The sequence below is a fragment of the Gordionus sp. m RMFG-2023 genome, chromosome 4 (assembly GCF_954871325.1).
Source record: "Gordionus sp. m RMFG-2023 chromosome 4, tfGorSpeb1-WG-v2, whole genome shotgun sequence".
NCBI classification, from domain to species: Eukaryota; Metazoa; Nematomorpha; class Gordioida; order Chordodea; family Parachordodidae; genus Gordionus; species Gordionus sp. m RMFG-2023.
In genome coordinates this window covers 24559965-24586928 of record NC_088778.1, presented here as the reverse complement: position 1 = coordinate 24586928, position 26964 = coordinate 24559965, and the positions used below count along the sequence as shown (strand labels likewise).

The 26964-nt window shown below is 28.4% G+C and overlaps 1 protein-coding gene across 2 annotated transcripts; it reads left to right on the top strand.

Annotated features, from left to right (window-relative positions):
• The first annotated feature begins 417 nt into the window (after window positions 1–417).
• Window positions 418–25896, top strand: LOC135928947 (putative uncharacterized protein DDB_G0282133). Of its 2 annotated transcripts, none has more exons than XM_065465404.1 (8): window positions 418–643; window positions 15466–15796; window positions 18630–18723; window positions 18837–22417; window positions 22551–22760; window positions 23559–23697; window positions 23812–23934; window positions 25042–25240. In XM_065465404.1, the coding sequence occupies exons 2-8, from the start codon at window positions 15605–15607 to the stop codon at window positions 25053–25055; spliced, it is 4353 nt and encodes a 1450-aa protein (XP_065321476.1). In that variant the 5' UTR covers window positions 418–643; window positions 15466–15604; the 3' UTR covers window positions 25056–25240. The 2 variants fall into 2 exon arrangements, with proteins under 2 accessions (XP_065321476.1, XP_065321475.1); XM_065465403.1 differs by lacking the exon at window positions 25042–25240 and adding an exon at window positions 25299–25896 and having other exon boundaries at window positions 419–643.
• The last annotated feature ends 1068 nt before the right edge of the window (window positions 25897–26964 follow it).

Here is a 26964-nt window from a genome sequence, read left to right as displayed (position 1 = left end):
ATTGTTAGATTTAAGCTTTTTTACTTCAAAAAAAAAAGGGTAGTCTTAAAGTTTATATCAGGTTAAGGAATAGCTAAAGCGGAAAACTGAAGAGAAAATAATAGGATTTCCGGAATTCGACCCGAAATTAAGACACTAAAATTTGTGGTTTAAGCTAGGTTTAATATATTTTACAACTTTTTTTATTTTTAAATTTAAAACTTTATATTTTTTGATTTTATTTTATAACAATAATTTATTTATTTTATAAATAAAGCCAGCTGTAAAATAAATAATAATATTATTTATTATTATTTAATTTTTATTGTTTATCTTTCTATTTCACAAATTTACATTATTTTTACACATTAATTTTTTTTATATAATCTATAAGTTTTTTAAAGTTTTATAGTTTAAAAAAAAGTGAAATTTCTACGAAAAGAAATATATATAAAATTAAATTACAAATTAAATAAACATTTACGGCGCGAAAGAAATTTATATAAAATTATTATTTTATCCCAAATCCAATGTAATATTATAATTCCGATAGTTATATCATTCTCTTTGGTTCTGGACCGTTTAATTCCTTAATTAATTTAATCTTGAGTATCACTCCAACCACAAAATTATACAAACTACTACCTATTGCTACATATCAACAGTAAATTTTGAGATATTGTCACACGACCCATTTTTCTAAAAATATTTTTTTTATAACATTACTTATTAGGTACTAATTTTATTTAAAGCTAAGTTGGTCTAAAAAGAATATAAACAGATCCAAATTCTGATATCGGATTCCAGCTTAGGCGTATCCAGGATTTTTCTGGGGAAGGGGTGGGGAACTATTAGGTGGGGTTATTCCCAATATAAGTTTTAAGCTTTATTTAAAGTCATTAGGTCCCTCTTATTGTAGGACTTCACCTATATTTAAATAAAAATAAATTTTGTTTCATCTCATGATATAATCCATAACTTTTTGGGGGTGTAGGAGGAAATTTTTTATTAGTCTGAAAAATATGTTTGAAAACAGGCAAGTTTGCGATAGGGAAAAAAGCCCTCCCCCCTCCCCCTCCCCTTGATTACGCGTCTGGATTCCAAACGGTTTGCGTTGAGCTCCATGGCTGCTCAAAATCTAAAATTCTTTAAAAAAATCGATATGATGTACTATTTTATTCTTCACTTCAAAATTTAAAAAATCTTTGAAGGTGCTATTTGAAATTTTAAGAAGACTTGAGCCCCTTAAAATTCAATATTTAGTATAATTTAACAAAAATTTATATTTTAAATAGTTTCCGTTATTTTTAGACCTCTTAGATTTCTGATTCCCGTGACAGGGTGAGTTTTTATAAAACTGGTCTTCGATTATTTATTAAATAATATATAAGTGACGCACCTTGAGTTGATCACAATTCAATGTAAAAATTTATTACTCATCGTGACATTTAGATGAATTTAAAAATAAATACATTAATTTCTTCACTATAAAAAAGCAAATGAGTCAAAACAAAACTCAAAACTTTATATAAATTTAAAATATCTACAGTGAAGTTGGAATCTTTATAAGTGGTTACCTTTTTTGGTCAACATAAAAAGAAATAAAAGTTTTATTTTGGCGATGGATAAACCCTAGTTGTGATTAAGATAAGAAGATGATTACCTCTTGGAAATTTTCATAGAATCTTAATTGCACAAGTAATTAGAGATTGTAGAATATGAACTAAAATAGTGCATATAGTTCCGACTCTTAAAAATTTGAAAGGGGCCAGTTCTTCGATTTGACGTGGTTCCAGATTCTGCCAGATTCCTACATATTTATAATTTGGGATCGGTTTATGGAAATTATAAAAAGGAAGGGGGGGGGGTGGTACTGGTTCCATTTTTCGGTTTTAATAGATTTCACAAAATAGGAGTTATAGGTTTTGGTACGCATATTTATGCCGATTCCATGAACTTGATGACTTGAAAATAAATTGATGAAATGTATTTGCTTATAGAAAACTTGTTTTCCTTAAATTCATATATTAATATTTAGGACGTTTTTAATATATTTTTTAAAAAGATACATTTTTTAGTATAACCCTGAATTTTTGTTTATTATTGTACATTTTGAATTTAACTATTTTTTATCCTGTTAAGAAAACTGCTGTAGGCAAAAGAGATCAATTAAATCTTGCTCTCAGTGATTAGATGAATTTTTTTAGCCATCTCCCAAACTATAATTTATGGGGAAATGAGAATTTTTGGCTTGGGTGATCCTTTAAATATGATTCGTGCAAATAAAACAAAATCTAATTTTTTTTCCACCACAATATCCTAGTTCAAACAATAACCAGGTTACACACTTGCGTTGTAAGTGTATGAATAAAAATATTGTAACAATTTCAATTTTTTTTTTATAAAAATCGATTTTATGTACTTATTTTTTAAAAAGAAACTGGTTTTTTAAAAAAATAAATGAGGATTTTGGGGATTGATGGTTTTATTTGTTTCCTTTTTTTTCTTCCTCGTAATAAATTTTAATGTTTTTTTAGTAGTACTAGTTAATCTTTGTTCCTTAATTGCACAATGCATTTAAATTTATTGTATAATTTTTAATTTCCTATGAATGCGCAATGGTGGTGTTTTTATATATTTTTATTTATAATTGGATTAATTATTAATATTATATAACAAGAATACCATCTAACTTGGTGTGGGGTTTTTTTTTATTATAAAATAAAAATGTTCAAGATTTTTTTTATTACAATTTAATATGTATGACAATTAAATTTCATGAAAATTTCATTATTTTTTATTATTATTACATATAAAGAACTAAGAAGGAAATTTAAAAAAAATTTTGATCTAATAAAATGAGTAAAAAAATTAACAAATGTTTAGTTGGACATTTTGAGACCATAAACCATTTATGGGCAACCCATAGATCCCGGAATAATATGGGCTCGGGGTGGATTTAGACTCCCTCTAGAAAATCGGCTTTTATTAAGTTCCTCTTATTAAAATTTCCGCGAAATAGTTAAAAATTTCTGAACCCTAATTGGGGTTTAAGGTTGTTAAACGACTCAAATTGAGCCGATTTTTTAAAACGGTTAACTCAATATTTTAGCCAGAAAAATATTGCCTAAGCATCGAGATTTCGCTAGTAGATGTTTAAATCTTTGTGCCATCTATGAGCAAAATTTTTAGGCTTGCGCAATATTTTTTTGGATAAAATTGCAGTTAGCCGTTGCTAAAAATCGGCTCAAATCGAGCCGTTTAACACATTCGGGTTCACAGCTATGATTAGGGATCACTTTAATTTTATACATAGTGATAGGTTGGATTGGCCATATAATATTTTGACTCAAATTTTTATTTTACCTTATGACTATTAAATCCTGCTCAATTACTTAACATTTTCGTAATTCATTAACCCGTTTATAACAAAAAAATATGGCGTTTGAGTTTGCTATCGTAAAACTAAAAATTTTTAGATCAGAAATAAAAAATTTTACTCCATTTTGAATCTGATTATATGCCCTGTAAACAGGGAAGCTACTTAATTTCTCTACCTTTGGTCCGGGCCTTAAAATTTATTTTTATATTACTATTTTAATCATTTAACAATTCATAATATTTTTAAATAAATGAAATATTTAAAATTTTAATCATGTAATTAAAAATTCAACGTTTTTTTTAGCCCATTAAATTTTATAGACGATTTTTTTATATTCCAAATAGTTAAAAATAATAATATTTTATTGTAATATTGAATAATGAAAAAGAAATAGAAATAGAAATATAACGAGGAGTTGTTAAGTTTTATTAAATCTTAATTTGTTTATTTTTGAGTTTTGACTTTTGAAAAAAAAATAAGTCATTCAAATAGGAAAATTTTTATTTGCCTTTTTAACCTTAAGTTTTTTATTTAATAAATTTAGTTTTTATAGAATTTATAGAAGAGTGCCAGACTTAAAGGTTGATTTTAATTATCTGACAAAAGAAAATAGCTATAAAATGTATATTATTATAAGCTATTAAAGTAAAACTTTTTTTAATAAAAAGAAATTCCTAAACATTTCCACCCTCACCCCACAAATGATATATAATATTACGTAAGCTTGACGATTGGTATATGTGTATCATTAATACAAACTGGTGACCTATCATTCTGGTTTCCAATATTTTTTTACATCAAGGTTTTATGAAAACTTTATTTAGCTATGTCTAAAATCTTTTTTATAAAATTCGAAAAGTTTTTTTTTTTTAAACTAAAAATTTTAATGAAATCATATGTTAATTTTATAAATTTTCTAGAATTATGTTTTGGGCACCGTTTTATTTTTATCAACCATGCACTGCCCGGTCTTTTTTTAAATATATTACATTGTTAATTTTTACAGCTAATAATGGCGATTTAAAATATTCGGTTTTTAAATAACCGGCCCTGTTATTTTTAAAAAAAAACTTTAGGCCTGGTTATTTGAATAAGTCTTTAGGCCCGACCCGTAATACGGCCCGGCCAGTAACCCGGGCTTAGAGCCAGTTCAAGTCTCTGATTTTTATATTTACAATAACTTATTATTTTACAATAAAGTTTCTAAACTTTGTGAATTATATTTCCTGATTTTTTGAACACATCCTTATACATTTTGTATGGGAAACAAAAATGGTGTGCCACCAGCTGATTTTTATTCAAAGATGCTTCAAAATGCACCTAAATAAACGTCAATCTAGATAAGTATTTTTTATGTCATTATCCCAAACTTCAACCCCAAATTATATGTAAATAATCCTTAATTAATATTCAATAAAATTGCAAAAATATAATTTGAAAACAGCTAGGTCAAGTCCCCCCCCCTCATTCTCTTATTTTCAAACACAGCCTGGATTTTTAAAATTTTAATAAATTAGCTATACTATTCTGTGAAAGATTTTTTGCAAAGGGAAATTGAAAATAAGAGTAATGAATGAATCATCATGTGCTTTTGAAGATTAAGTGTGACCTGTTTACGGGAGTCTGCATGTCTTTAAATTTACAGGGATGAGATGTTCATCAAGCCTAAATTTAAGAGATGATCAAATAAAATATATAATTAACTTTTATAATAGCCATTTTTCGCAATTATTTTAAAATGATAATAAATAATAGATTGTGTTTTTTTTAAATTTTTTAAGGTCGTCTGCCAATGACCTAAAACTTAGATTAAGTTTTAAAAATAATATTTTCGCAACTATAAACTTATATAATACAATACATAACTGTAAATCAATAATTTTCACCTGGGAATAAGGTGTTATTTATGAAGTAGTGTTGTTAAACGTCTAATTCAATCTCTTCGCCAGAAAAATATTGCCTTAACCCCGAGATTTCGCTAATAGATGTCCTAACCTTTGTGCATCTATGAGCAAAATCTTTAGGCTTGCATAACATTAAATTATCCGTTTTAAAAATCGGCTTTAACGAGCCGTTTAACAACATTACCCTACCTTCCATACTGGTTGAAAGAGTTTTTTATGTTGTTAAAAGTTCATACCGAGATGACTAAATGTAGTGTTGCTCAATCGGATAATTTTAACCTACTAAGCCCAGTTTTTAGGTTAAGCCTACCCTTAAATTATATTTATATTTAGTAAAAAATTTTATATATAATTATTTTCTTTGCTGACGGACGATTGACCTCCTTAGCTGATGCCTAATTTTTGACTAATTAATTTTCGTCAATTTTTAGGCTAGGCCTAATTAAGCTTAGCCGATTTTTAAGTTGTGCCTAATTGGGTTGATTTTTGGTCGAAGCCTAATTAGGCTTAGGCGAGAATGTTAGCCGATCATTCAACACTACTTAAGATGATGAAAACTATGAGAATGTTTTATTAATAAAATTAAAAAGAGAATAATATTTTATGATCATTTAAATAAATTATTATATTTTATTTAAAAAATATAGCTTTATTTTTATTATTTTACTAGAAGATAGCCCGTCATAAATGACGGGGAATGAGACTTTTCTTCTTACTTTTATGATAGTTGTTACCTCTTATTTGAAAATAATATCCAATTATTCTTTTAACCCACCCCCCCCCCTTCAGGCCAGGTTTAATCCATTAAAACTAAGTGTAAATACTATGGTTTGGTAAAATTAAATTTAAAGCTTTTACTTGATAATACCAATATTATTTGTTAAATATTACTGATCATTTATACTTAATATTTAATATTAAAAAAATTTCCAGGAAAGCCATAATAATTTTGAAAAATTCTTCCAAGCCCAATGAATATAATAATTTTGGTAGTCGAGAACTGAAATAAAATATTTAAATAATCATAATGTTAAAATTACAATCAAAATCAGATTTTCATGGGCCTAGGTTTTTTGATCAGGCCGAGCCCAGGCCTGCAAAAAATTTTTTTAGGCCAATGTATGACTCATAGTTAATAATAAAAAAATTCTCGAGCATTCTAGCTCATAATATTTTTGAAAAATTTTCCCCAAGCCCAGCCTAATATAATTTATAAAAAAAAAATTCCCAAGCCTGGCCAACACATAATAATTTTCAAAATTTTTTCCCAACCCGGGAGATAGGTAAATCTCTAAAAACCATATCTATTTTTTATACCCCTACTTCAGATAAAGGCCAACCCATTAAGACTGAGAATGAATACTATTTTTGAATAAAAATATATTTAAATTAGCTTTTACCTGAGGGCCATATAAATATTTTGTGTTAAATATTACACCTATGCCTAATATTAAAAAAATTCACAAGCCAGGTCCTCGCACTTGGGAAAATTTTCTCAAAAAGACCATAATAAATTTGATAGTTGAGAACTGAAATAAAATATATAAAAAGTCACAATGCATTTAAAAATACAATCAGAATATGAAAGTTGCATGGGCCTTGGTTTTTGATCAGGCCTGGCCTCCAAAAGAAATTTTCAGGCCAATTTCTAACCCATATTTAAAATTAAAAAAATTTCAGGAATCTAAGACTATATTAATTTTAAAAAATGTATCCCAAGCTACTTCCAAGCCCATATTAATTGTGAAAAATATTTCCCAAACCCAGGAAAACTCAGAATAATTTATTTTTACCTTGGATCCGGAAAAATAGGTGTGATGTAGGGGTTTAGATGAATTAAATCTTTCTAATATGCATATATTTTTTTGCCATTTATATTATTTGGAAAATTTTTCAAAATTAGGATCAAATGAAGGGGAAATATCTGATTTACCTATCATTCTATTGGTTAGCTCCTAGTATTAATATGAAAATCATGAATACATATTAAAGTACCATGCTAAAAATATGTTCATCCTAATTTAAATTTTAAACAAACCACCATTGGCGTACGCAGCGGGGGGCAAATCCCCCCCCCCCCCCCAAAGCCAAAAAATGCAGATGCCGGATATATGTTTCAAAATTATATTATTGTTTATATTTGTTATTTATTCGTATCTCATATTAAATATATATTTAATTACATTTATTATCACATTTATCTACTAAGTTATTTTATCAATTAATTTCGATTTCAAATTTTCCGGCGTAATATTTACTTATTATTTTCAAATTTTTAGTCAAATAATAATTATTTCTGAAACTTCTTGTCCAACAGGGAAAAAGAAATTGCAACTTTGTCCAACGCAGAGTCTCTGCCATCAAGCAGTAACAGCTTTTAAGGAGTTAGAAGAGCCAATTATTTGCTATTACTGAAATATCACAATGGCCTGAAAGAAATATTTCCTCAGAAGCAAGAAAATTATTGGATTCAATGCTTATTCCAAATTTTATTTCTCATTAGAATGTTTTATTTAATTATACAACTATTTTAAGTATTACTTTTCAAAACATGACATTGACTTGATTAAGAAGATGAGAATAGCGGAGTGCATTTTATCAGAACTCAAGGAAATTAGGGCTAATGTTGATGAAGAATTTATATTTTATATTTTATTGTTAAGTCAAAAGCAGACTATACGTGTTTAATATTAGCAAGCTCATCGTTAAAACATTAATATAGAATCAATAGAAGAGTATATCTTAAATACAGATACATTTATAACCCAAATAAATGAATTTTTAATTCATTATGCAGCACTTACTAATCTGCAAGTATTACTTCCACAAAAGCCTTCCCACTTTTTCAGATGGTGATAGAAAAAAAAAATTTGTTAGATTTTTATCATGAAGATGTTAAGGTATCTTATGATGCCTTACTAGCTGAATAACTATGTTCATAAGATTAACTATGGTTGATATAATCCCAAAAAATGCTATGGATGCTCTGCATTATTTCAAACACATTTTAGATTAAATTCCCAAAGTATTAAAAGGGTTTATAAATTCTTCCCATTAGTAAACTAATGAGAGAACATTCTCTTTTTTAAGAAGAATAACAGGCCTGCAGAAGTACTATTTGCAGGGCACGGCCTGGATTTTTTTTAAAGATTTTATACGGCCCGACCTGGGTTTTTTTTAAAAAATGTTTAGGCCCGACTCGGCTTCTTTTAAAAAATTTTCAGGCCCGGCCCGGCTTTTATTTAAATAAAATTTTCAGGCTCGGCTCGGATATTTTAAAAATAAATTATATTTATTTTTGATTTTTATAGCTAATAATAACGATTTCAAATATAGGCTGTTTTAAAAAATACAGCCCGGATTGGGTGTTTTTTAAAATAATTCAGGCCCGGCTTGGGTGTTTTTTAAAAAAAATTTCGGGTCCGGCCCGGGTATATTTAAAAAAATTAAAATACTGTCCGGCCCGCGGGCCGGGCCTGCAGGTCTCTGAAAAACATACCAAGAAGTACAACATCTGAAAGTAGTTTGAAAGGTTTGGATCTTTTGAATATTCATAGGTATTTGACGACAAGCAAGGATGAGATAATTGAAAATTAGCTCAATCACAACGAAGATTGTATTTTACATTGTAAATATATAACATACAATTATTCCTAAGAAACTTTTGGTGTAAAGGCTTAAAAAATTCCAAATTTCTATTTTGGGTCATTTAAGTGATTCTTTACATATAATTTTTTTATAATTCACATTAATTTAAAATTGTGTATTAGAAATAGTTATTAGTCCTAATAAATTTATGCTTGATATTTTAAAAAAACAATAATATTTCTTAAAAAATTTTCTTATCCCCCCCCCCCCCCAGACCAAATTCCTGCGTACGCGCCTGCAAACCACCACCCTTCCAAATGATTTATTACTTAGTTACAAAATATAAATTTAAATTTAAGACATTGTTATTAAATTACAATAAAAAAAATAAAAAGATATTCTAAGTTATAGGAGGTTAACTTTAATCATAGTCAAATTATATATAAGTAAAACAAAAAATTTATACATTTAATCAAAAATGTTATAATAAGTTATGAAAAATATACATTCTACAATTAAATTATGAAGTTATGAGAAAATATACAAAACTATGGAATGCATGTAGAAAGGCCAATTTTAGAAAAGATAAGAGAGATGCAAATATTTACTTATGCATAAAAATTACCTAATTAAGAGATATAAAGTTCTATAAAATTCAATGTGGAATGGATCCTTCTTAAGGGTTTTAACATAAACTCTCATCAAGCAATAATAAATTTTTAGATTATAAAATACAAATGAATAAAAATTTAATTTAAAAGACTTTTTAATTGTACACATAAATTAAAATTACTAAATATATACTTTATTAACATATTTTTTAGATTAATTTTGTCAGATTAAGAAAAAAAAATATTTTACCGCCGGGGTTCAAACCCAAGTCCAATAATCCTTTGTAAGCGAAGTTCTTGCCCGATTGGGCCGGCACTTTTCAAAATTAACGATTTTTTGAATATATATTATAAAGTGTGATATGAAAAGTGTGACATGAGAGCGTAACGCTATTTTTGTGACAAGGCTTTTATATATATTATAGATTATATATTTTTATGCAATACCTTTAATTATTTAGGATATTTTTGATAATTTTATAGATATTCAGATTTTTATTGAATAAATTGTAAGAATTGTATAGAAAAATTATATTATTTAATAAATGTTTGTTTTAAATGGGAACTTATTCAAAAGAATAGTAAAAATAGAGGTAGTGACATTTTTTTAATTTTTTTTCTATGATCGGATTGAATGAGAACAAATTGTTTATATATTTTGTTCTTTCAATGATAAAAGTTTCTCTTAGTAAAAAAAATTCTCACCCAAAATATATGAGATAATATATAATATAAAATTTTAAACATTTAATGGTATGAAAATTTAAAATCAAAAATACGGCCCGCGCTTTATAACGTAAAGAAAAGAAGAAGAAAAAAGAAAGAATTATAAAAAAAATTGATCATTGTTGCATTGTTTCGATTTTTATTTTCTTAGGGGAAAAAAGCAATCTGAGGAAGAAAAAAAATTTAATTAAAATTTAAACTAAATTCGACATAATAAAGTAAAATATTTAAAAAAATCTTAATGATTACTTAATTATGACTATGAGCATTTTTATACGTCATATTATAACAACTGGGTTTTTATTTTAAAAAGTGTAAAAATTACATTAAATTTTAAACTGTGTTATTTAATAAATTTTTAACGAATGAATGAATGAATCTTAATTTTTATTTACAAATTTTCTTTTAATTCATTTGAGAAGAGCTTTATAATTTTTAAAAAGAATATGGGTTACTCACTTCTCGATAAAAAATTACAAACACAATTCTAGCTTTCTAATTAATTTATTAGTATTACAAATTTGAAAATCAAACATCGATTTTATTCGGATAAGTTTTTTTTAAAACAAATATGTTTGTATTTCAAATCAAATCTATTCTTTTATTTTGATAAATAATTTAACTATAATTATAATTTATCCCGCTAAGCAAACCCTAATTCAGCATTAATAAATTTTAATACATGCCTCATTCGTTTTTGTCTATCCAGTTCGGGCTTATTTGAATTAAGTTTTAAATTTTTAGTATATAAAATTGTCTAGCAGCATAGCCATGCTGATATTTTTTGCTGCCCAGGGCTAAAATGAATTCGACACCCCTTAAACCCTCACGCCAATTACCGAAACTTACAGATCGAAATATGCTATTTCCTCTACACAAACAAATTTAGCTCCTCCATCCCACAATGCTTCCCCTAAGAAAATATTATTTGGAATTTACAGGTAAAATTTGATCGAAATCTTTTTTCTACATTGATTTTTTTTTAAAACTTAAAATTTTTAGGAAGAAAATAGTAAAACCCCAAAATTGTTTTTACAAACCACCTAAAGATCTGCAGTATGAGAGCCTAAAGCCCTCCAATAAAATTTAGAAGGCAGAACTTTTGAAATTTTATAATTCTAAATTATTTATAATGTACTATTACCATACATACCATAAAAAACCTCTCAAAAAGATAAGATAATATTAATTATTATTATGTAAAATAAAACATTCGTTTATCAGGCATAATTTTCGCGTTGCTTAATATAAATTACATTAATTAATAAATCATCCTCAAAAAAATGATAAAATCGTCTAAATATTTGTATTTTTTGATTAGCAACAAAAAAAATCACTTCATTATCTATTTATTTTTGAAAAAAAATCGATATAGCTTGTGGTAAATAGCCTATTTCCCATTTTTTTTTTATAAATCAATCTTTTACTTAAAAATCTAATCTTACTAATGTAAAATAAATTAACTTTTAAAATCTCAAAATTTAGCCGCCTGATTTATCCAAAATTTTTTTAATTATATTTTAAAAAATTTATTTGATAAAATTATAAATATTTTTTTTTTATTCTATTGCAAAAGAAATTTAATGGATAACTAACTCTTTTGAAAGTTGGCCGAAATTTATAATAATTGGACAACCCCTGGGTCGGGTATAAAAAAACAAATTAAAATTTCGGACGGGGTGTTAGAATAATTTTTTTTTACATTTACAATATCCTAATATTTACGCGAGCCTGGAGATTTTGCTCGTAGATGGTAGAATGATTAGCGAAATCTGGAGGTAATATTATTTAAATCTTAATTTAGAATCCGCTAAATTGAGCCGTTTAATGACACTAGCCGATTTTTCAAGAGATCAGGCATTTAAAATGTTAAACCCGAAAAACCTTGTAAATTATAAGATTTTTGGAATCCCAAATGCGGGAAAAGATTATAAGCGGAAATAAAATGTATTCTAATAAAGACCTATATAGAAGTTAAGTATTTTAAGCCATACCCAAAAAATATTTTTTTTAAAAAAACTCCATTTAAAGTTTGGCTAGGATTTTAAAAATATTTTTTGGTTAATACAGGTTTTTTTTTAAATTTTAAACCCCATCAAGCGAATTTTTAAAAATTTCGATTTTTAAATAATTTTGGTTGGCTGTGTTTTGTAAATTCTTTTAAGATGAAAATATGAGAGCAATTTTTTTTTGTAAAAATTTACAAATCGATATTAAGGACAAGTTAAGCATGTTTAAATACATTATCATTTTACAAAAATAAAAATAAGGGGGGGGGGGGATATTTTGGACATTTTAAAATTTTTCATTACTTTTTTAAACGAAATAATTTATGCTTGCTTTGCTTAACCAAAAAACTAATAAAGTCTTCTCTTTATTTCTCTCGCATCTTTTTTAGTTATTGTCAGAGCTAAGCTAAGGGATTTTTGAACTTTTAATAAAATCTCTAAATTTTCATGCATAATAATGTGAATTATAAAAACGTTTTATTGATAAAAAAAATCAATGCTCAATTTATATCGATTATTTCTTCTTTTTTTTAAAAAAAAGATCATCTTTTGTTTTTTTTGGGATTATATAAAAATTGAAATTCAAATATTTTTTGAGTTTTTAAAATTGATTAAAATTGGGTATTTTGTAATTACTACTATTTTGACATAATTGTGAAAATTCTAGTAAACCTTATATATATAAATTAATGTAAAAGATAAGATCTTATATTTTATTTTTAAAAAAACGTAAGCCTGAAGATTTTGCTCAAAGATGGCACAAAGGTTTGGACACCTATTAGCGAAATCTAAAGGCTTAGGTTTTTTTTTCTAGCTAAAATCTTGAGTTGGAAATCGAGTCGTTTAACAAGTTCTATTTTCTAAATTTACAAATCTGATTTGACCGGAAATGTTATTCCAACCATGTATATTATGTAGATAACACACACCCTTTATTTCATACAATTTTGCTTTTAAACTTTTGTGTATTTGTAGTTCAAAAATTTACGGCAAAATTATTCGAAATTAACAATACAAAGACAAACATACTTCTTATAGATGCTTCATTTCCGATCAGAAAGATTTTTTTTAAATTTAAAAATCCTTTATGAATTATAATTGAGAGATTATCCGAATCCCTCGAGAATCCTATCCCGGTTATGACATAAATGTAAAAAAATAATGTCATAAAAAACAGATAGAGGACAAAATTTTAGCCCTAGTTTAAAAAAAAAATTATCCCTCAAAACCGGCCTGAGATTTTTAATGACCCTGCCCATAATCTTTAAAAAATTTGTTATTTTAAATAATTTTTGCAAATTGTTTCAAAGGGAAAAATTGAAAATATGAGCATATGAATATTAACCCCTCCATTATGTGATTTTCAAACTGATTAATTGATATAATTTTATTTTACCCTTTTAATTTTTAATTTGATATATCGAATCGGCTAATTTTAAAAATATTGATCAATACATGATATTTTAAAAAATGAATTATTGGGCCCTTCTGATATTTAAAAAAAATTTACTAACACAAATGCTGATATTTTTAGTGGCTACGAAACTATACTAATCTACTCCTACATCCTAGCATTCAATTTTAAACAGCGCAATTTTATTTATAGTCAAAGATTTTTCTAACAAAAAAATGAGTTTGTTGTGAAATAACAATGGCGAAGTTAATTTTCTTTGATATTTTGCCATAACATTTTATATATTTTTTTTAACTATAGCGAAATCGCCCAATTTTAACCGAAGAGGTCGTCCTAGCTCACTTTTTAATTTCTTTTTCCAGCGCAGTGATTTAAAATTGCTGATTTTTTAACGATTTAAAGGCTCGTTTAAGATTTTACCCAGAATATTATTATTCAAACCTCGAGATTTTTTAATACAAACCTACCATCTAGGAGAAAAATCTACAGGCTAGCGTAATATTTTTTGGTTTGACAATATTAGCGGAAAGCTAAGAATTTTAATATCAGCCTATAAATGGAATTTGATAGAAATTTCGAAACAAAGGACTAAAAAATCTGTCAGTAAAAGCTAGCCTCGGCCTCTTAAGACTCATGAAAGAATCTAGGGATTATTCTTGAACTCAACTTTTAGTTAGGATTATATATAATTATTATTTAATTTCAAGCACTAATGTATAAACCTCATTTTATTCAATTTTATACATAAAAAGCTTTTATAAAATATAAAAAAGTAAAACAAAACTTCCTTTTATTTAAAAAAAACAACTTGGTTAAGATTATGCAATATATAATCCCTTAGCAACACTCCCCCTTCCACCCCCCCCCCCCCCTTTTTAAAATATGGATTTTATTAAATTTTTTTAAAAGTTTTGTAATAAAGAAATAGTTTCTCCTTACATAAAAAAATCATAATATTTTTTACAATAAAGAGAGGATAAAAAAATGTTTTTTCAATTATAATTTATAAAATATAGTAAAATATTTCATTTATTTATTTGCAATTTGAAATTATTAAAATAAAACTTCAAGTCTTAAGACAATCTTATTGCCTTATATTTTTCGATATTGGTCTTGACTATCAGATTTAATGTCAGATCGATGTAACCATCTTTGCTAACAAAAATGCCAAATTCAAACTTATTCGTTATGATATATGACAACATCCTTTAATTGTATTTATAGGTATTTTATAAGCAATTATATCGATATTTCTTTACGTTAATAAAAACAGTGAGCTTAAAAAAACTGGCTCAAATAATAGTAAAATTATATGAGTTAAAATAATTTTCTTGAGACCTCTTTAAAATTTTGGATATTTTATGAGCGGTGACTCTAGATAAATAGTTAGAGTTGAATTGATTTAAAAATTAGATAACAATCATAAGAGAAAAGCAAACATCAAAAAAAAGTATTTGGAAGATCTAAAAAAAAAATATATTTATAAATAATCAGGAATTAATTTTTGAAAATGATGATATTATCTCATTATATTAGGATAAATGAACTTTGTTAATAATTGTTTTTATCATTGTTTTATTTTTCATTTTAAAGATATAAGATTATCAATATATAAAAAATATATGAAATTTTTATCTCCTCGATGATAATAAAAATTTATAATTTATATAATATTTCAATTAAATTTTGATTATTTTGAAAGAAATTATTACATAAATATAAATTGAAAACGTGATTATGATTTTAATATTTTATTTATCATTAATTTTAATCATTTAACTTTAATCATATTATTTAAACTAATATTCTAATAAATATCAATAAACTTTTTTTTCTCTCTCTTTCATTATAGGTGGTAGGACTTCGTTTCTCAAATCATAAGTTAAAAAAGGGACAATGTAGAAAATCTTATTAAATCAAGAAATAACAAGGAAAATTACCTTGCCATTGATTTAATTTGCCGGTCTTTTCGTGGATAAAAGAATCTCAAAATGGTAAGTGATTCAACAACTGAAACAGACTCTACTACCTTGAATAGCAAAGGTTTTGTCGGTAACGGTCACCACGTGTTATCGTGCAGTACCTTCATCCGGAATGTGTGGAAGAAAGAGTTATGCGTCAATTGTTGCAAATCCGAATGTGATCATGCCCGAACAAGATCTCAAAATATTCCTACCAAATTAGTAATTTATTATTTATAAATGACACAGGGTAATAATAAAGTGTTGATTTGTAATTATAAATAGGTGTGTTTATCGGAATATTTATAAAAGTTTTTTATATGGTTAGATGAAACACTCAATAAAATATTGTTAGTTTTAACAACATAAAAAGAAGCTATTAATCCTCATAAAAAACACGCTTTCGTTGGTGACGGTGATTTATAATCTGTAATTTAATTTGTATTAGGCTATTATCATTATTCGTTCTAGATATTTAAATATTTTGATTTAGGCAGCCACGTCTCTATAAAGGTAATCAGGATTTTTCTAAGGTCTGCATTGCTTAGACTCGCGGTATTTCGCCCTTACTCTGAACGAGGCCTAAGAGGGATATTAGGTGTTTCGCGTCCCCCCTTTCATAGGACCTTGGGCCAACTTTTTGCCAGGTCCTGTTAAACGTTAGTATGATATTAACCAAGCCCTTCAGGGGTCTATTTTTTTAGATCCGGCCAATTTTAAAACCTAACCTGGTCTATTTTTTAAAAAAATTTTTTTATATATTTTACCTGGATTCTACGTTTATAAAGATTTGTAAATTACTTTAAGGAAATTGAAAATATGAATGAATGCTAAAATGATCTATTCTATGGTTTTTCATCTTCAAAAATCAACCCATTTAAACTAAACATTTAGGCCCGATCCAGGTTTTATAATTTATTCTTAAACCCAGTCTAGATTTTTAAAATAGTGACATTTAACCGATCGGGTCGGGTTCCGGGGTCTGTTTGATTTTTTTTTGCTGAAATATTTGAAATTACATTAGTTATTTTTTTAAAATTATTAATTAATAATTCTTGGTATGCTATTTGTGGAACTTTGACAATTTACTAAGGGGGGTTTTCGCTTTTCAGCCGAACTGCACATATGAACACTACACCACCTATTTATAACATACTGTGTGTCATATCAAATGTTTTTTAAAAAATGAATGAGGTTTAAATTTATTCGAGGTTTAAAATCGAATAGTTTTTTTTAATTTAAACAATGTTTTAAAACTTTCTCTCTAAAAAATAGTTATTTATTGATATCTAATTTTTTTTACCTTGTTATAAAATCACGCTGAATTCATTTTGTTTGATGTTTTATTATACAAAATTAGAAGTTAAAATTTTTTTAATTACTATCATACCATTCTCCTATCAAAAGAATTTAACTATCCTTTTTTTTATGTGAGTATTTGTATTATATTGCTAATTATTCGATTTTAACTTCATAGCATTTTGAGAATTATTACTAAAATGTTGAATTCTAGCAGACGATATATTTGAAATTTGATAAATAAAATGTTATTTATTGATTTTAAATTCTTTTTTGATTTCAATTTTAAAAAAAACTTAAAATAAAGTTTATAATATTGGGTGGGAAGGTGGGATACATTATTAACATCTTATCTACCAATCAAAATTAGCACAAAAAATGAAATCCAAATCAAAAAGACCCCCCCCCCCCTCTATTTCAACTTAAATGACGATATGGCGTCATACTTCCTTTTCCTTGGTAATGTAGTTTGGGTTTGTATTTTTAACAAGGTTTAACAAAATCTTCAATGACCCTTTGAAGATTATTTTTAGCAAAAATCTTGAGGAAATATTGATGAAAAACTTCCATTCATTAGCATTCTCAATTTATTTTTTTTTGAGGAATTTGTTAAATCCTGGTTTTATAGTTTCCTTGATTATGGAAAATATACTTTTGATTGATCAGAATAAAAATTCCTATTTAATAGTTTAAAATAAAAAAAAGAAGTTAAGAATATTTTTAAAAAAATTAAACGCTCAGAATGAATGCTATAATCGAAAAAAAAAGAATATTGAATAATTTTTAAACAAACTAAATTACCAAATAATAATTACTCAGATGTAAAAAGCGGAAATTCTCAGACTAATATATATACGAAACACGCAGAACCAATCATAATCATTTAAATATTATAAACTGACAAAATATATTCAAAAAAATGGCACTCTCAGTTATTGGTCTTCCTATAAAATAGTATAAAATGATAAATAGTTTGAATAATTCAATGTCGCATGTACCATGTTAGGAATTTTTTTTAAATTGCTGACTTTTATCCAGATCTCTCTAATTAAAACGTAGGTTTATCAACATTGCAAGCAAAGTATCTTTTGTTAAAATTAAATTTCATTTGATGTCCATGTTCAGCTACTAGTTTTAAAAAAAAACACCGACCCCACAATACCTAAATTTGATTAAAACTGGTGATTATCATATTTATGGTCAAAAAATTGTTTTATTATCGCATTCCTGGAAGATTATTCACTTGGAAAAATCTTCCTTATATATTTTCACCAGTAAATTCAGTATTTGCTCTAATTTCTAGACAGTTTGAAATTTTTTTAAAAAAAAGATCTAAATGCCTAAGTTTTTATATTCTCAGCTATATAATTTGAATCTCTTTTTTTTAAACGATGCTTTACCTAATTTTTTGAAGGATAAAGTTTGTAAAATAACCATCAAGTGCTTTCTCTAATTTAACATGCTTTTCCAATGATGATTATTTCAGAGTCTTAAATGCTAGTCCGAAGCATGGCTCGGGCCTTAAAACTCATCCCCGACCTAAAATAATTTTTTTTAATCGGACTAATCAGGAGGAGGGGGGTTATAACCAAGTAATTCATTTCTTATTATTTTATTTAAATATTATAAATATATTTAATTTATATTTTTCAATTAAAACTTCAGCGTCGGTCTATAAATATAATTTTTATAATCAACCTCATATTGATCCATATAGCCCTATATTTTATTCATACATTCATTTATACCCTAAAAGATTGGCGATCAAATTCCGGAAGACCGCTTATCCCCCTCTTATATTCAGAAGAAGAGGGTAGTTCGCATATGTCAAGAACCACCCGCAATCATAGGTTTTCTATAAAAGCGAAACATAATATATTATGACTAGTTAATTATTTTAATATTTCAAAAAGCTTCCATTTAGGGTGCATGTTAAATTACATTTTATTAAACTACATCATAGGTTATGATGGGGGTACCTCCCCTACCACTCAGGGTGATGATACGAATAACTTGGAACAGAGTGGTAACGATTTTCAAAATGGTGACGACGAGGAGGCGGAGGATGAATACAGCTGGGCGGATGAAGCGGACAGGAAATGGTCCTTGCAGACTATACTCAACACGGAACGCAACGCTATAACCAAAAATTTGAACGGTACTGCTCTTCCGCTGCCATCGGAGAGCAGGGTGGACGATTTCGGTGGCGAAAATATGATTACCTTTAAACATACCAAAAATACCGATATTCATAAAATTATCGTCGATAATAATACTAATGACAAAAGCGAAAAATATAATAATAATAGCGCTAGTGTACCTCGTAAAATCGATAATATTGGGATAAATAATTCTAATAAAAATCTCGCTAAAAATGGTTTAATAAAATCAAACGGGATAAACGTACTATTAAACATTAATAATGATGCTAAAAAAGACAAAAAAATTTCGACGTCCCACCAAAAAGAATTAATCGATATTTCTTTTACACGTAATTTTGAAATTGGGGATATTAAATCGATAAATAATTCCTTCGTCGCCGTCGACACCACTTTTCTCACGCATAATCCTACGAAGAATACCGATCAAACTACCCCGACCATTAATTATGCTAATAAACCGAACATTTCTTCGCCATCGATCCATTCCAACCACGTGATAGTTAACGTAGCAGTCGGTGATGACAAAATGTTTTCGAGGAAACAAAATGATTTCTGTGATAAATCCACCCCTTCCCCAGTCAAAGTGAGGTCATGGTTCGAAAGGCTAGACATTAAAAATTTATCTCCCTCTGCTAAATTGCTCGGTTTTTCCTCCAACGTTAATCGTCTATCACCTAAAGCTGAGGTTAGGCAAACTAATGTCAAGAGAACTACGTCGACTGGTAACCAATTAACCGATGATAACGACTCCTTAAACGCGATTCACGATAATGGTCATAATAACTATAGTCATTTGCCTGAACTGGACCATAAATCAGTCGGCGATGTTAACCATAAGGGGAATGATTCTAATAACCCACCGATTTTTAACATAGAAAATGTTACTCTAGTTAATAACAATAATACTAATAACGAAACGAAAGATTCGGAAAAGTGCGAGGTGAGAGATTTGTTGGCAGTTATCGACACTCGTTCTAACTTACTGAAAGGGCTATCTGAGTACCTGTTGGACGAAACTGCTAAGAGGAAAGGCAAAGAAGGAGACGACGATGACGGCGAAAAATCATTGCTTCAAGAAATCGCTGAAACAATGCTACGCGTCGTAACTAATGATGACGTAGAGGATTCCAAAATCGATAAAACGCCTACTACGAATTCTACCCCCAAAAGCGATAAACAAATTGAAGCCGAGTTTACCTCCGATAACTTGATAGACAATCGCTCTTTCTTAGTTTCGAAAGGTCAAATAACCGACGATGAAAATAAATCCAACTTTGTATCAAACGCGATTAATGATTTTAACGCCAATAAAAGTATTAATTTGTCGCCTATATATGATCGTATACAACAACCTTCAAAACTTGTCCCCGGAAATTTTTGCGTCTCAAAAAGTTTAGATACTCCTGCCCTTAAAACGGTTCATTTAATATCGAAGGAGGAAATTCTTGACAGGGAAGCGCTAACGTCTCCACTCTACGAAGAACTCGACTATGGCATGTCAAATACTGCCAAAGGGTCTCATTTTTCACTCATTGAATCAGTGGAAGATGGCAGCCAATGTTTTGGTGCACCCTCTAAAAATAATAATTCCTCGAACGATGGTTCGGCCAATAGCCAAACAAAAATGGACATACGGCTTGACAAGAGCCTATCCCTAGACAATTCCGATATTTCGCATAGTGATATCTTGGTTATCAAAGATCAACCCGTTGCTTCAAATAATTCAGCTTCTAGAGGAAAACGTAATGTCATGATAAATTTATTCAACAAAGCCATTACTAAAGGCAGTCTCACCTCCGTCAATACATTCAATAAGCGGAACACGCGGGAGATTAGGAAGGAGGATATTGTAGTTTTGTTTTCCCCTCAACCAGAGAATGTTGCCGACAAACAATCAAAAAATATCGAATCTCGGGAAAACGAATCAAAACAGCTGCTCGGCACCAACGGTTTTAACATTTCCTCCGCGCATAACAGTATAATCAAATTTGATTCTAAGTTAGGAATCATAGCTCAAAATCTGAATAAAAATTGTTCAGATACGAACCTCGCTAGACTTCACTTTTGCTCTAAAAAGAGGGCACCTTCGGCTCCTTCGTCCCTTTCGCCCTCTTCCCCTAAACAAGGAAAACAAACTTATTTTAGTCCTTCCCACAAATTCTCCACCAAATTTCAAAACACTCACAAGACGTTAAATATTAATGATTCACTAATAACCCAAAAGGTATATGCGAGAAACGAACTTAGTAATAACCCCTCCGAAAAATCTCATACCGTTGGTCCTTCAGTAATTCACAGGGTAAGAAGCGCCTCGCCTTTACCCTTCGTACCTGACGCCCAGCAAAATCATCCAATCTCTGAAATAACCAAAGAGAATACATTAAAATTTGCTCTTTTAAGAAATCACAAGGATCCACGCAAAACGATTCGATCCAAAAGCCTCGATAAAACGACCATCAAAGAAAGCCAGAAACATGCCCAAGTTCAGGCGCAAATTAAATTCGAAGCTCAAAAATCGACAAATGTTTTAGATAACCCTGAAAATTTTCACGAGGATACGAATAATATGAATCTTCAAAATTTCGTGAAAACAATGCCTTTGCCTGAAAATACGTCATGTACTCCAAATAATAAAACGAAACTTAATGTTCAGTACGTCGAATCGAGCATTAATCACGACCCAATTCACAATAATATTGCTTTTAGCATCCTGCAAAATTTGAAGAAAAGCGATGATTTCAACGCTTTAGCGAACACCAAATTTTCTTCCCTCAAGAAGTTTTTCCGCAAATCTTCGTCCAACACCATTCGCAAGGGCCATCAGAGATCTAGTTTGGGCAATTTGAAAGGAAATTCCCTGAATATAAGCGATAAAATTTTGAACGATAGCAACATGGTCAGTGTTGGAACCTTCAACAAAATTTCAGAAGATATTATTTCTAACCCGGCTCTATTCGTAGTTGATTCGTTTAGTAGCGAAGAGAATTGGAGTACGTCGTCAAATTCAGTCGAAGATAACAAGCATTTACATTGCGCCACTGCTCAGCAAAATAAGGTTATTCAAACGCATTTCTCAAACACCCCTGCCGTGATAACTAATACCACCGTGAATGGGATTGAAAAAAAAATTTCAAGTTGCCAAGTCACTTTGAGTACCGATAAATCCGACAATAATCGTTCACTCAACGTGCCACCTTCGAGGCCCCTAATGTTACCTAGATATTTGTTAACGACCCCTTTGCCTCCCATACCTATAACTAGTTCTCATAATTGGGTGCCAACTAATTGCTATCACGATCAAGAGATAGCTTTGAAATCATCTATTGCTTCATCATCTGCCATTGCTCTAACTAACAATACATCATCTTCTTCGGAACTGGAAGTGAGTTATCGAATTTTTTATTAATATGTATTTTTTTTATATGTTTAGTTAATTAAAAATCATTTATTTCAGCCCTAAAAAAATTGAGTTCTGGGAATATTTATAGTTAACTTATCTTTCATAAATTAAAAAGTTTTCAGGCGAAGGAGTAATTTTGAAGAAAATACCCTCCGGTGACAGGGCCACTAGAATCATAGGCAAACCTAAAGTTCCTCCCCCAAAACCTCCTTCGGCAATATTATTATCCCCTAGCAAAAAGATCACTTCTCCTAATTACAACAATAAAATACGCAACAACGGAGATTCCAATAGCTTTTTAGCTACAAATTTAACCCATAAAAAGGTTTACAATAAGTCAAATAACTATATACAGTAAAACCTGTCTGATTTGTGCACCGTTGAGACCATGTTTTTACCCAACTTTGACAGCTGCCCAATTTATCAAGATTTTTTACTTTCTGTAGTAATAGGAATTTGATTGGGACTCAAAATTTTGATCCATTTGGGAGTTGCCCGAATTATCAAGAGCCCATATTAGACAAGTTTTACTGTAATCGTTTTATACGCTTGCGTTGCTAGCTCATAGTTGGGTAGTCGGTCTATTTTTAGCAGTCATACAAAATAGCCGAACTGTTTTTAGCCAAACAATATAACCTCAGCCTCGCGTTTTTTTCTTCGAGATATATCTCAATTTTGAAAAAAACAAAAAAAAATTAACTCATGCCTCATAGCTTGGTTATTTTTTTTCGCCTCACGACGATAGATTTAGCCGACTTTTAAACATTAACCAATTATACTTCATATCATTTAGACCTGTTAAAACCTCACTTTATTTCATGCGTTTCAAATATAAAATATTTTAGGCCTTCTCAAATTTAATTTAGGTATTCCGCGAATCTGAACACTAGTGAAGATGAACCGTCAAGTTTAGACAGTAACATGAACCCGTTTTTTTTAAATAAAGGATTTCGGAAAGGTAAAGACCGATTTTAAAAATTTAACAGGACTATCGACATTTTTGAAATTGGTTAGGTCTTAATCGGACTGTTGATCTTCACTATTATCAGCTGGCGACTACACTATATAGGTTTGTTTTTATAAATATCCTATCTATTGTTTTTTTTCTCTAATCTCTGTTTAGCAAAATGGCACTAGTACTACAAAAATAACGAATCAAACGCTTGATAGATCGAAATCTAAAATAAAACCCAAGATTCCTATTCGTCCTCCGAAATTGTCTCCCCAAAACGTTACCAAATTATCGGTTGGTCATAATAAAGGTTTAAGTTTTAGATTTTTATCGATTTATAATTTTTTTGCATTTATAGTGTTTCTAATATATATATTATATATTAATGAGATGACATATTAAATCGATAAAATATTACTAACAGTCCATGAAATTAATGAAACTCAGAAGAACGGCGATACATGTGAGGCTGAGGATAAAGATGATATGTCTGACATGCCTAGGAGAAAACCACCTCCCCCACCTCCTATTCTACTGGCTAGACAAAGTTATTTTTTTTTCTTCGAAATATTTGCAAATGAATTTTTAAGTTATATATGTTCGATATGGGATATGGAATTCATTGGGATTAAAATTCTCTCAATTTTAAATCATGTATCGAAAGCGAATTTAGATTAGACCAGAAATGGATTCTAATATGTGTAGGGTACTCATATTGTAAATTTCAGACAATTTTTCTCAAAATTTTTTTATATAGATTTTTCACATAAATTATAAAATAAGATTCATGGCAAATTTAACTAATAGTATTCTACGCCAGTTGGAATACATTTTCGGTCAATTTCGATTTTTTAAAATTAAAAAACCGCCATATTGAGAGATTTCAAATTCCCATGCTTATTGGCCCGCAGCAAATTAATATTTATTAGCATTTTTATTGTTGTCCTCATTTTTATCATAAAATTTGAGGCTCATGCCCGGCTCTGCCCATATTCCATATTTTTTTTAGTTAGCAACTGTTTTAAATAGCTAAATTTAAATAATATTAATTTAGGTCCAAGCCCATTAAAAAAAATTTCAAAACCCCAGGCCCGCTGGAATATTTAATATTAGGGCCTAGGGTCTACCAGACCCATGAATGCCTCTGGTCCCAATACAACATATATAATAATTTAAATATAATTTTTTGGAAAACATATTTTGATCACTTTCTTCGCTTATAATTATTCCGATTTTTATTTTGATTTCGACTTTAATAAATTATCATTAATAAATAAGTTTTTTAAATATGTCATAGTTATCAAATCTATTTTTTTTTAACTTTTTAGCAAATTTTTAAAACTTGAGTCATTTATAGCACGCGTTCCTTAATTTTGAAAGACGTGGTTTAATAGTAACTAGAATTTATAGAATTTACTTACCCTGTGAATCATGGCAATTTAATTTTTAAACTTTACTCTTATTAATCTTTAGATTATAAACTTTTTCATATAAATTTTTAAAAAATACATAAAATTCATGATCGGGTTTTCGGTAAAATCAGATCTTTCAAAATTTTTTAAAAAAAGGCGCTGTATTGCTAAAATCCCGCTTCAATGAAACTTTAGCCCTGAATATTATACTAATATAAAAACATTTTTGTTTATTATTTTAGATATTTTAATATAAAGAATGCTAAAATGATGTCAACTTGTGTTAGGGCTGCCTTATGTAATAAAGATGCACATAATTATTGGCTTTCTCTTTTAATTTATATTCTTTTTAAAAAACCCATCTTACAATTTTTAAAAATATCATGTATCATTTCGTTATTCTCTATAAAAACACTATTTAAAATCTTTCTAATACAATTATAATATTAATATTAACATTAACTTATTATTTTATTTTACCCTTTTCAATTTCATAAAGAGAAAGCCAAAAAAATGTGTAATGGTTCCGTTCCTTTACCCATCGTAGACCCCAACGAGTATTACGATGCGTTGGTGAGTTCGAACTCATCAAAAAACCTTTCAACATCTATGGCCATTAAATACATCGAAGCAACTTTTAATCAAGTCAACCAACACACTGATTCAAGCAGTTGTGATACATCCTCATCTAATTTCCCTCTTTACGAAGAATACTTAACCCCCATCAGTAATAACAACCAGATTTCGATTAATAATCGCGAAATTGGCAAATTCGAGTATTCACAAAGTATCCAGGCTTCACAACCTAAAATAGATAACGCGAATAAAAACACGTTCGTTCAGGTTTCGGAGTCAAAATCGCCATCTAAAACAGATAAAGCTGATAAAAGTAGATTAAAAATGAATGGGATATCCCATGCTTCGGAAGATCAACGAAATCTAATAATAGCAGGGCTAAAGCCTAGCGAAATCAAACTAAATCAAAGGGCGAGAAAAGCGAACTAATTATATACCATGATACATAACAGTACCATTTTTTTTAAACAATACGCCCAATGTCCCTTAAATACCCATTTATTTAATTTAAGTATTGTTTTGTATTTTTTAAATCCTTAACTTCACTTTATATAATCCAATAAAATATGGAAAAATTTGCAGATTGCCTTTATCTAGCCAAGTTTTGATCTTTAAAAAAATATTAATTTTTTTTAGAAAATTATAAATTTATTTTAAAAAATAATATATTAGTCGCCCCTCAAATTAAACATTAACAATTCGTTATTATAATATGATAAATTTTAAACCTTTACTATGTTTTCAAATTATGTATTACAATTCCTTCAGAACGAACTTATATTACAGTTTCATTACCATATGGTTTACTTTCCGAATATGGCATTTATATATAAATCTTTACTTTATCGTTTATTATATGTATTTTTTATCCATTTAGGGATGCTCAAATAATTGTTTTCATTATTTATGATGAAAGAATTTCTTTAAAGTAAAATACTAAAAAGGGCAATTGAGATGAGATTAAATTTTTTTTTAAAAATTTATTTAGTTAAAGAAAGCCTTAAAAACAAAGCCAAACTTTATTATAAGCCGCTTAATGGTTAAACGATGCAAGAAATCTAATTGCATTTTTTTATAGAGCCTTTATTTTGTTAAAATCTCAACTCCTTTCCCTTTTGATATTATTATATACTTTTTTTTACTCTTCCATATTTTTTTTAAAGAAAATATATGAGTTTCTATTAATAAACTTGTGGAATATGGGGTGAGATGTTCAAGAAGTTTAATAAATTATCATAAAATGTAATATTACACTATATTTACAATTTTTTTTTTCAAATAAATAATTATTGTGCAATATTAATATAATTTATCCATTAAAACCCGATAATATTATCTTCATTTCTATTATTAATAAAAAATAATTTCAAACTGTTCGTCTGATTTTACCATTGAATATTTAATTAAAATATATATACAGTTTCAAGTAACAATATCATCGGCGTTACAAATGACGCGGTGGCTTTTTTGCATATTTGCTTAAAAAAATGGAAATCAATGATAAACACGGATGTTTAAATCATTGCCAGGGTTTCTAGCCCCTCTCCTCTCATCAGCGGGTGACGACTGCAATTTAGTCAACACGCAAA

Bases quoted from the DNA above. Each gene is read 5' to 3' on its own strand.
- LOC135928947 (XM_065465403.1), top strand. From the start codon at position 15,605: ATGGTAAGTGATTCAACAACTGAAACAGACTCTACTACCTTGAATAGC. The intron at 22,761-23,558 runs GTTTACAATAAG...ATCTCTGTTTAG, and splicing joins CAAATTTAACCCATAAAAAG to CAAAATGGCACTAGTACTAC. The intron at 23,698-23,811 runs GTTTAAGTTTTA...TATTACTAACAG, and splicing joins ATCGGTTGGTCATAATAAAG to TCCATGAAATTAATGAAACT.